This window comes from Pristiophorus japonicus, chromosome 15 (assembly GCF_044704955.1).
Source record: "Pristiophorus japonicus isolate sPriJap1 chromosome 15, sPriJap1.hap1, whole genome shotgun sequence".
NCBI lineage: Eukaryota > Metazoa > Chordata > Chondrichthyes > Pristiophoridae > Pristiophorus > Pristiophorus japonicus.
In genome coordinates, this window is record NC_091991.1 from 91,111,440 (window position 1) to 91,123,828 (window position 12,389).

The 12,389-nt window shown below is 45.5% G+C and overlaps 1 protein-coding gene across 1 annotated transcript in view; it reads left to right on the forward strand.

Moving 5' to 3' along the window:
- Positions 1 to 12,389, forward strand: part of dgki (diacylglycerol kinase, iota) — a 273,169-nt gene that overhangs the window by 44,506 nt on the left and 216,274 nt on the right. The window contains 2 exon segments of the mRNA XM_070901690.1: positions 1,261 to 1,356; positions 5,292 to 5,374. Of these exon segments, the coding sequence (XP_070757791.1) occupies positions 1,261 to 1,356; positions 5,292 to 5,374 (179 nt within the window).

The window sequence follows — 12,389 nt, forward strand, 5'->3', positions numbered from 1 at the left end:
ACTGATAAAATTTTAGATGGTTTTGTGGTGTTAAATACATTTATTTCCAGACAATAAAACATGTTCCAACAGTCAGATTGGTCTCTTACTGCTGGCAGTTATAAGCTCCCGCAGGGAACTCCCTTGGGGATTCCCCTCCTCTCCTGACATAACTCCGATGAATGTTTGACGCTAACCACGCTTACTCTGTAAACGGAAGTTTCCGCCAAAGTTATGGCATCAGAAAGGCCAAAGCTCCGAGGAAATTCACTCCCAAGTTACCTGTAAATCTTTAAATCCAGTGGCTGAACCGTGCACTTCAAAGCGGAATGCAAGTCTAGAAGGAAGCGCTTTTTGATCAATCCCCCTTTATCTATTCTAAACATATGTGTACGTATTGATAAATAGCTGCCTTCACACAAAAAACAATGAAATTCCTTACCACAATGGAGACCTGCCTTGTTGGGTCTCCTTGTCTGCGGATTGCATACACAGCAGGTGCAGTGTCTCACTTGGAGTGGGCACTTGTGGACCACCTGGTAGGCTGATCCAAAGTCCCAGCCCCTGTCGCGATGAATAGATCTGCACCGGGTCCACAGGGCAACTCACTATCAGTGTTACCTGACGGTAAGCAACCCGACAGGGCAAAACATTTAAAGCCCACCACGCAACTACTGGGCACTGCCAGGGTGACTGAGGTCAGTTTGCATCCCATCCCATCCCCCCGCCCCCCGCTAGTTGGCTCAATTGATGTTTGTACTCCATTGCTGCAAAGGAACTACTGCTGTGTAACACCTCTGTGGGAATTTGTAAACCAAGGTTCTGGCTGCCCAAATAACGCCCGGTTAGCCATTGAGTGCATGTTGGGTAAGAACAGCTTCGGGCTTGGCTGTGATATCCGCCTCGGTCAGATAGCCTGCCGACACACTGTCAAGACTTGCACATGAGGTACTGGATCATGAGGTGCCCAACACACTGACAACCATACTGTAAACTGAGTCAGTGCCCTCAGGAAATGAGGGGAGAAACCTTGGTGAGGGGGGGAGGAAATAATTTGGTGGAACTATTTATTTTTGCTATTGAGAGGGATTAGGGTGAAATCTATTCAGATTTCTCTTTAATTGTTGACAGTGTGCAGAGCAAGTTGGCCTCCCTCGAGCTCCGCATTACGAATGCGTGTATCGTCACTGGGATGAGGCAGCTACTGAACGATGAACGATACTGCCTCGTTCCGATTGAAAGAGACCCACCTCATTAATGCATTGAATCTGTATTTTACAGGAAAGCAAGTGGAAGCCATTTGTACTCAAACCCATTTCGTCACCCTTGATGAAACCGCTTCTGGTGTTTGTAAATCCAAAGAGTGGCGGAAACCAGGTTAGTGGAGGAGGTGGCTCTAGGCGGGCGTGGGAGAAGCTCACTGGAATTTATCTATCCACCAGCTCACTAGTCGCCCAATATCCAGACACTAGTCGGTATTGTATGCACCTGTGAGCATACTCACAGGTTTGTAGAGCTGTTGAAAAGGGCATGTGAAAGCTGTTTGGAGTGTCCCCCAGATCGGGGGCACTTGATTTAAATGTTTAATTTTGTCTTCAAAAGAGTTGTAGAGCTGTTGACCCTCCCCTTTTATAGGGGGCGCTTGTAAAATTTATGGTTTTAGTGCCCAAAAAAAAACAAAAAACCCCACAAAAAAATCACCACAAAAAAATCACCACAAAAAAGGGCACTTGAAAAGTGTTTGGAGTGTCCCCCAGATCAGGGGGCACTTGATTTAACTGTTTAATTTTGTTTTGCAGCAAAAGAGTTGTAGAGCTGTTGACAGGGGTTGCCCCTCAAATTCTGTTTGAACTTCAGTCCCAAACTCCTGATCTTTGGGCACCCTGTGTAGAGGGGAGCGGGTAGGTCCAAAGGCCTCCTTGTAGGACTGCTCCTGGGCACGGCCAAGGGGGCCATCAGCCGGTCCAGGCAGTGGGCGGTCGAGGGGGTCGTTCAGCCTGACTGCCTGCCTCTCTTCCGCGCTTACATCTGAACTCGGATGTCCCTGGAGATGGAGTACGCGGTGTCCACCGGTACGCTCGCGGCCTTCCGCGAGAGGTGGGCGCCGGAGGGACTGGAGTGCATTATTACCCCCGGCAACCAAATTTTAATTTGATTTAAGTTACTGTCAAAGTTTAATTTGTTTATTGCGTCGGCTTTAGTGCGCCCCCCCCCCCTCTTTTAGACGGGGGCACTTGTATAATTTGTGTTTTTGGTGCCCTCAAAAAAAAAACAAGGGGTCACTGGAATGAAAGTTTCTAGAGTGTGCCCCCCCCCCCTTTAATCAGGGGGCACTTGATTATTGTCTTCAACTAAAATAGTTGTAGAGCTTTTGAAAGGGGCTGCTCCTCAAATTCTGGTTGCAATTCAGTCCCACACTCCTGATCCTTGGGCACCCTGTGCAGAGGGGAGTGGGCAGGTCGTAAGTCCTCCTCGTAGGACTGCTCCTGGGCATGGCCAAGGGGGCCATTAACCGGTCCAGGCAGCGGGCGGTCGAGGGGGTCGTTCAGCCCGACTGCCTGCCTCTCTTCTGCGGTTACATCCGAGCCAGGGTGTCCCTGGAGATGGAGCACGCGGTGTCCACCGGTACGTTCGCGGTCATCTGCGAGAGGTGGGTGCCAGAGGGACTGGAGTGCATCATCACCCCCAACAACCATATTTTAATTTGAACCACTTAATGTCTAAAGTTTAATTTGTTCATTTGTTGGTTTTGATGCCCCTTTAATAAGTGGGCACTTGATTTATAGGCTAAACTAAAATAGTTGTAGAGCTGTTGAGTTGGGAGTGACTTAGCCAGTCAGGTGATGTTCACAAAAGTCAATAATCTTGAATTGCTTCTCAATGACTCTAAAGAGCTTTCCACAAGCTCTATTTGTCAGTTTAACGCTGATCACTACTCACAAGAAAAAATGGCACTAGCAGGCTCTCATTCGGGAACCATGCTGCCGGTATATCTCCTTGCTGTGCTCCACTTGCATTTGCCTTCTCATAAAGGAAAATTCCATCAAAAATTTCTTCATGAAGAAATCCCATCCACGTCGCCATTTTGTAATGTATTTGCTTCATGGGTTCTTTGCTTAAGAATTCATAGCAACACATTGCTATTAAGAACTAGTTGGTTTATTAGCAAAAGGTTTAACAATCACACTACACATTACCAGTTCATCCACCAGGCTCACAACCACCTGCCTCATCGTGGATCCTCTGAACCCAACTGGCTGGGGTTTTATTGAGTCTTGTGAGCATCATGTTACTGGCTCAGCCACTCACAATGCAACAACAGTTCTACAACTCTTTTGAAGACAAAAACAACAGTTAAATCAAGTGTCCCCTAATCTGGGGGACACTCCAACCACTTATCAATGCCCTTTTTTTGTGTGTTTTTTGTGTGTTTTTTTGGGGGCACTAAAAGCATAAATATATACAAGTGCCCCCTATAAAAGGGGAGGGGGACACTAAAACCGGCAATTAAAACAAATTAGACTTTAAAACATATAAAATCAAATTAAAATTTGGTTGCCGGGGGTAATAATGCACTCCAATCCCTCTGGCGCCCACTTCTCGCGGAAGGCCGCGAGCGTACCGGTGGACATCGCGTGCTCCATCTCCAAGGACACCCTGGCCCGGATGTAGGCGCAGAAGAGAGGCAGGCAGTCAGGCTGAACGACCCCCTCGACTGCCTGAAAAGTGTCACAAGTGGTATTCAAACCCACACTTTCAGAGCAGACTACAACCTGAATGGAGCAACTTAGACCGCTCGGCCATCCTGACTGTTCAACAGTTCTACAAACCTGTGAGCATACTCACAGGTGCATACATTACACAGTACATCTCTGTTGGAGTGGTTGACATTTGAATACAGTGCTGTAGGGTTCACGTGCAGCCCTGTGTGCCGGTGACTTTACCGCTGGAGGCACAGCTGGCCAAACCTATGGGAAAGGGACATGCCGTTGAAATTCTCCCTCATGTTTTCTGCCCAATTTTTCCACAACCAAGGAACATTGAATGTGACACATTGACACGAGCCAAGAATTTCCTCGGGTGCTTTCCCACTCCACTGCTGGGGAGTGAAGGGGATGTCCATCAAACCTGGGCCAAAGTTCCAGCAGTGGGAGGAGTTCCCAGGAGGTTCACCACCATAGCCTAGAGGTTGCACTCCCCGCCCTGCACCATTGATAATGTGGGACTCTGCCCAGTCCTTTCACCCTGTTCAAAATCCCTGAGATAGCATCAGTTGACTATTTTGGGCAAGCATCCATGTCAATACCGGTGCTACTGGGGCGCTCTCTCTATGGACCCGGCAGGATTTCAGAGCAGCCTATCCATTGGGTGGCACAGGCCCGATCTGGTGGAAAATTCTTGATTTGAATTCTTGCTAGTCCCTCAGTAGTCGGCCCAATGCACAAACGCCAGTATATCTCCCTTGGACTGATTACCATTTGAATACCACACTGTGGGGCTCATGTGCGGCTCTGTATGCAGGCTAACTTAATGCTGGCCATACAGGAATCACAGCTTGCAGACCATGTGGGGCACCTCACCATCTCAGCAGTACTACCCAAAATCTAGGAAGGGGCATATTGGGAGGGGGGTGGATGGGGAAGTGAGCAGGTGAAGTATCCCTTCCCTCCCATCAGAATTTCTCTTCTGAGCCACGAAAGTGCGGAAACCCAGTTGAATCGGGTTCCACGCCGATTTCCTGCCCCTCCGCTCCGACCATACCAGACTCCCAGTGCCCAAAACACTGCAACTTCTAGTCTCACATTTCATTGGCAAATATTCAGGACCTTTAACTAGACTTTTATGTAAAGGCACGGCCTAGGAACCGTCAATGCCAACTTTATGTGAGCAAAATGGCTGACAATGGCTGGAAAAAGGACGCAAAAGATGTGATGATGTCATTTCCACATCACTATAACATGATTATGCAGCACCTGCTTGACTCAGGTGACTGGGTCCTGTGCCCGCCTTCAGTTCCACCAGCGATACACACCATAGTGGCAGCGACCGTTTTCTGATCCTTTCTCTGGCGTGTTATGTCCGTGAACTGGTGCACAGGAGGTGCAACCGATGGGCTCCACAGGGGCATTGGGGAGCTCAGGATGTAACTGCCACATCTGCGAGCTAGACGCGTTGCCCGCGTCTTCTAGTTTGGGTGGGCACTGATTCAAAGAGAAATGGTGAGAGCTCACCGTGGTTCTGTCCTTGCTCTGCCCATCACTCTTTGTCACTTTTCATTGTGTGTGTGTTTATTTTTTACATTTCTGTGACAGGGAAACAAGGTCCTCCAGATGTTCATGTGGTGCCTGAACCCACGGCAAGTCTTTGACCTCTCATGGGGAGGACCAAGAGAAGCGTAAGTCTGGACAACCACACCAGGAAACCTGCCTTAGCTGTACATGGCTGAATGTACCATGCCCTGAATATAATCCACACCCACATATACCACTGTCACCACCGTTGGGTTTTGTACTAAATAATGGGAGGGAAAATTACGGTCGGAGGCTTCCTTCGAGCGAACACCTCCGACCCGAAATTATTTTACAAAATTACCTAGTAGTCCCAGAGGAATGTAGGATTGCGGTCAGAGGCCTAGTGTCGCAATCCAGCCAGTGGGAACATGTCTTCTAGGTATCCTCTGTTAGCGTGAATGTTTTCTCGGAAGAATCACTCAACACTAAAAGTCGGTTCCAACGCCAATGCGGCCTTTATTTTCGCTAGCGGGGAGGAAGCCTCAGGACTGGATCCAGGCACTTCTCTCCGACGAACAAAAAAACTCATCGATAGTTATATGTTTTACAATAGTTCTTTACAGTTACTCAGCCCACTTCGGCTGGACACAATCCAATCATACCGATTATAGATTACATATAGGTTTCTTTAACCCAATAGAATTCTCCTGATTTCTCAGGGGCTGTATGTTCGGTTTTTGTCAGCTCGGGTTGATTAATGACCTTGTTATGTGAGGCAGGTTCCCCCCTTATCTCTGTTCCTCGGGGCTCAGCTGTGTGAAGTCACTGATTATACCAGTGTACTGTAATGGTTCATTATAATTATCTTGTATCCAAGGCATTCCTGGTAGTGGGCCTCACTAGGTCATTGCTCGGTCAGCCCCAGTTCATTACTTGACTAACTGAGTACCCATCATGCTTAGGCAGCCATTTTATATGTGGCCACTTTAAACTTATATGAGTTTGGATATATTCAGCAGGTGCCTAATGCCTAGTGTTTTGATATATTCAGCAGGTGCCTAATGCCTACAACAATTCCCTCCTTTCGGTAAAGGGACTAGTCCTAGTCCCCCTTTAACCGACCGCCCTACCTTTATTAGATTTTGTGCACGGCCCGGTGCTCCCTGCCTCAACGTGCTGACCAGTCACGCGGTTTCAGGAGTCCCGGTTGCTTAAATCAAATTAACAAAGGCCAAATCCTCCTGCCCCTTTATCAGACAGGCTTGTTTAGTATTTGGGGACCGGCCATGGGTCCCTCTTCATCATGCTTGGTGCCTGCATGCCTGTCAGGCCATTATGCCCCAAGTTATTGCTAAGATCAATTGTATCCCGTCCAGTATGTGTGAAATTATTCGAATCCAAGGATGGATGTTCACATTTATTCCCCAGTTCCAGGCCTTTCTCTACCAACTCTGACTTTGTAAGTCTACATCGATATCTTCTTCCAGTACTTTGATTTTAGTTTGCAGTTGGTGGTAGAGCTTTACGGATTGACCCACCCTGAGCCTCAATTCTCGTAATACTTCAGTTAGATGTGGGATAGGGACCTGATCTGGCTCGTCATAATCCTGCAAATGATCGTGGAGCTGATCGGTTACATCAATAACTTCGGGCTTCCGGCGCCTAACCTGGGTGATATGCGCTTGCCCGATCGTGACAGGTCGTAGCGGCGCAAAGCAAAAGTTCGGCTGTGGTATCAGGCACTGCAGGTCATTATACTGGTATGAACGCTCTGTGGTAGAGACGCAGTATCTTCCCTTCCCTCCGTAGCCTGCCCTCGCGAAGTGCCTGTGTGCAGGCACTATTTCTAGTACACACCCGTCGGTTCGGTTGAACCGTCTAGCTCCCCTCGGCCTACCGGGTGAGGGCATACTGTGATCTGCCCCCTTTGCTTGCATTCTGTTAGGGAGATCCCGGTAAGTATGACGTTTCGACGAACGGCGGAGGTGGTGGTCAGATAGTAACGGATGGAGACATTTTCCCGTATTACTCCGATATTCTCTAGTTGGTACGGGGGAATGGCCCTGAGTCCGGCGTGGCTATAGGGATCATCAGGACTATCCCTATCCCAGTATTCCTACCCATCTGGCAATCTGGAATTGCTGGATATACTCGGGTCAGTCCCCTCAGAGTACAATTATCCTGTGTCCCCCTCTGGTTAGCCAACTGAGCTAAATGTGAACTGTCTATTCAATCGGGTACTTCCCCGCGTTGGATCTGGTCGAGATTGTGGCGGATCTGTCCCACCATCCACAGACCATAAGCGTGACAGAGTTGCCCCTGTCTTTGCTTTGCTGTATCTTCTTTTTCTCTATCAATGAGGTGATTGATGGTTTTGGCATGAGCTTCCAGGACTGAGATGCCATCCAACTGGATTTCGGCACCCTCCTTTCCTAGGTTGGCTTGGTCTTCCTGGTTTTGCTCCACCCTCTCTAATAACCCCTTCATCACCCCTCTAAGCTGTTCCACCCTCTCATTTAACCCTTGTATGTCTATCGAGTTTACTGCGAAGGTCCCTGTATTGAAACCGGTAGCAACATCATTAACTATTCCCCTCTTTATCCTGGGGGCTGACCCCTGTCCTCGGAATCTACTGGCACCCATTGCATCAGCAGCCTGCTGCATTACAACTCTACTTAATACATTGTACATTTTCCTTGACTGTTCTGTACAGTATTCCGGCATCTGGATGCCTGAAATATTGATCAGGACAGGCACAATTTCATGTTTAACATTATCATACAATAATTCCCCTTCGTTGTACATTACAATCCCATTTTCTGGTCCCTTAGTAGTTATGGGACAAGGCAGTTCCTTGGGCAATATAGTGGTTCATACGGGGCGTGACATCGGCGAAGGTGAGAAGCACACATACAGTGATATTGCAGCCGCCCCCACCTCCTCGTAGTACCCACACAGCCCCACTCCCTTTTTGCGGATGACTGATTGCTGGGACTGTCCCGGAGGCGCGCAAATTATGCCGAAAGTACATTCATCGGGCCCTTTGACATCCCTCCGTTTAATGCAGCTGCTCCTTATACCCGTGAAGCACTGTACACATACCCGGTTCTTATTAGGATTCACTTGTAACCATGCATTAAAATAAGTCCTGTCCTTGCTCCAATCCTTGGCTGCTGGGATGCACATTCCATCCGTTAAATTAAACAAGACTCCATAGTTCATGTAGTTGTTTATTTCCTGAGTGCGTTGGTATCATCCAGTGTTTGCGTGGATCTTAAGGTTCCCAATATTATGAGTTGAATCAGTTGCCGCGGTCCCATCTCGGTGAGTTTTATCTGCAATTTTAAACAGACAGCCTGGTCGTCACCAGGTGTTAGGTTCTGGTCTATTTGTACCGCGGTCACTCTGTGGAATCGGAGGTAAGGATTAGGTTATCCATATTCTTTATAGTCGTACCATCTCTATCACTTCATGTCCCTGTCTGGGCTGCCGTCGGTTTTGTATTTGAGCCTGCTGTGCTCGAGCCTGCACGATGACCCATCTAAATATTATCCAAACTCCAATCAACACCAAAGCCACCACTATTCCTCCAAACACCTCAGCCTGGTTTACCGTTAGGTTGGGTTTGTGGACTACACCTACCCACCGTGGGGTACATTGGCTCTATTGCCATAGGTGATGGTGCTATGGCTGCGCACTGCACTATCCGTCTGGTTCCGTTTTTTAAAACATCTCTTCCAGCCTGTTTATCTTAGCTTTTAACTCTTGACCAGCTAGTTCCGTTTTATTTTTATTCTGAATATCCCACCATTTCCTCTGTCAGGTGAGTCTTTATTTTATTAAGAAATCCAAATTAATAATGTCCAGTATAAAACAGCTGTCAATGGAAAGGCTTAACTCCTTTACAGGTTTGTAAGAAAGCCTGATGTCATTACGTGACTTCGCGTAATCATCCGAAAAATTCTTTTTTTTTAAGTCTTTGTGCCTTCAAAACTTGCTTAGAAATTAGGAATCCGTTAAAACAGCAGAAATCATTAGTAAAGCCGTCATAATAAAAGTCTTCTCATCAGGGAAGACGGCATTTTAGAGTAAACTCCAAAGTTTTCTTAACTTCTAATTCAAGTACTTGCCAAATAATTTTTTTTTTTTTAATTGATTTAAAACGAGACCACACATTTTTAATAGCTATTTTGTTTACTGAAATTCAATTTTTTTTTTAATTTCTCTCTCAGCACAACATCTAAACTTCTGTGCCAGTTCCATTTTTTCTTTCTGTGCTGAGTTCGCATAGCTTAGATCTTTTCTCCTCGTTATCTTCAAAACCCTCCTGCTTGTTTAGACTTTTCGAGACTTTTCTTGATAAACACTGTCCATTTTGGAAATCTTTTCAAACTGCATTGAAACTTTCTCATAATTTAAAATCATTATCAATATAGAGTGTCTTTTACCTCTTCCAATTTTTTTTCCTAATTAAACCAATATCTTTTTCACAGCAAACATCAACTAGTATTTAGTAAGTTATGTCTTTTTCCATCACAAACACATTTTTTTTTTAGCACTTATTTAGTACATTACATCTTTTTTCTTTCAGATCTCCTTTCTTCAAATTAGGTTTTGTATTTTACACGGAGGGCTCGTGACCCCATAAATTTGTTAATTTAAAATCATTTCAAAGTGGCGTCTTTATCTTTTTCTTTTTTCTCCATTACTAGAATGGAGTCCAGCAATTAAGCTTTGAGGGTTGCTTTTCGTTATCTCAAAATGCTCCAGTTTCAAAGTCGTTAAAATGTCTCTTCTAAACTGCTAAAGCTTGCTGTTTTTAACATTTTTAAAAGCCCCTTTTACACCTTCGCAGATAGCTCGCCACTCGCCCAGGAGTTTGACCTGATCCCTGAAGGTATTTCTAGATTGTTTCCAAACCCTTTAGTTTTATATCTCCTTTTTTCTTTAAGAGATCAGATTTAATTTAATATTTTTTTTTGAATCCACCTCAGTATTTTGCTGTGCCTTCTCTGAATATCTCAAAATCCCAATTCAAACTTTGTAATTTCAATCTTTATTTAAAACTTTTTTTTTGAGCAAGAAGCTTTTTTTAAAAGGCATTCTTTATCTCTTTCCGAGACTAAATTTATGTCTTTCAACCCAATGTAATCAATCATTGCATGTTTTCTTTCGACAAGTAAGTGAGCGTGTCAAATAAATTATTTTTTATTAACCACCGGGACCATGTATTTTTTATCTTTTACTCAACAAACCTATCCTTTGTGCATTTCATTGCTCCATAACTTATCATCCGAATAAATCCACACCTGCGTTTCTAACTTAAAATGTCTTAAAACTTCCCACATACAGGACAACACTACAAAGGGTTAAAAAAACTTTCACTCTGTTTGGAAAAGTGGGTGGAGCTAAAATAAACAGACAGTTGCATCCCTCTTCCAACCAGGCTTTCGGAAACATGAAAACATTAAAAAATTCATTCCGCAGTCAAAAAATCACACAAGGACTCTCAACGACAGACATTCACAAAAGTCTCTCTTCATTCAACAAAGTTTATTAATTTTTTTTTTGGCCGGCTCTATTCTTGGATCCATACTTCACTTAAGAGAATCACTATCAGGTTTTTTTTTTATTTCTTACATATTGATTTACTTCCTCTGTTAGTTTTACGTGGGCTCGCAGTATCAAAACTACTGCCTTTTCCTCTTTGTCTTTCTTTTCCTTCTCCCACCATTCCCTTTGATTCGCTGGCAGGTCCTGAGGATCCCACCCTGCTCTAATCATTTTCTCGATTAGTTTCTTTTGTTTTTCCGCCAGGTGGCGGGTAAGGGACCCTTCTGGTCCCCACTCAAGGTTACTTGCTTTCGTGGCCATTCCTGGGTAGGACTAGAACCGTTAGGAATCTACTCTCAGAGGTCCCCTTTCTACCTAGCATAACTTGTAGTAGACCGTCTCCTGGCTACTATCAGGTCACAAGTTCTGCTGTTACACAAACTTATACAATTCTTAAAACGCGTTTAAGCAATTCCCGCAGTGCTCTACGCCTCCTTAACAACTACCCTACCACCGCTCTGCCCGTTGGTCCGACTCTGTTCACAGGTTTGGATTCCGTTAGCTGCTCTACACCGCTTGGTTCTACCCCGGGGTATATTTCAAATCACACTACTGGGTCCTGAAGATGTCTTTCGGTATCACGATCCCACGGTCCAAGTGTGTTCCCGGCACTTACTTAGTTCCTGGCCGTCACGTGGGACTAAAGTCCTCTTAATTCAGGCTCAGGCTAGGTGTTTGAGATATTGGACCGTCTCCTCGTGTCGATCAACCAGCATCCACCTTCCGCACCCGTTATAAAATTTTGTTTAAGGTATACTCACCCGGTTTCTCCAAGAGCGTCAGCGACCCCGAAATCCTGTTCGTGACGCCACTGTTAGCGTGAATGTTTTCTCGGAAGAATCACTCAACACTCAGAGTCAGTTCCAACGCCAATGCGGCCTTTATTTTCGCTAGCGGGGAGGAAGCCTCAGGACTGGATCCAGGCACTTCTCTCCGACGAACAAATAAACTCAGCGATATTTATATGTTTTACAATAATTCTTTACAGTTACTCAGCCCACTTCAGCTGGACACAATCCAATCATACCGATTATAGATTACATATAGGTTTCTTTAATCCAATAGCATTCTCCTGATATCTCAGGGGTTGTATGTTCGGTTTTTGTCAGCTCGGGCTGATTAATGACCTTGTTATGTGAGGCAGGTTCCCCCCTTATCTCTGTTCCTCGGGGATTGGCTGTGTGAAGTCACTGATTATACCAGTGTACTATAATGGTTCATTATAATTATCTTGTATCCAAGGCATTCCTGGTAGTGGGCCTCACTAGGTCATTGCTCTGTCATTGCTCGGTCAGCCCCAGTTCATTACTTGACTAACTGAGTACCCATCATACTTGGGCAGCCATTTTATATGTGGCCACTTTAAACTTATATGAGTTTAGATATATTCAGCAGGTGCCTAATGCCTAGTGTTTTGATATATTCAGCAGGTGCCTAATGCCTACAACACCTCAGATCACGTGGGCCTGGACCACCAATGGACATCTAGTATTCTCATTGATAATAATGGGAACTCCGTCTGTATGTGTGCCGAGAACCGGTATTTGAAAGGCCTCTTCGGGTCCG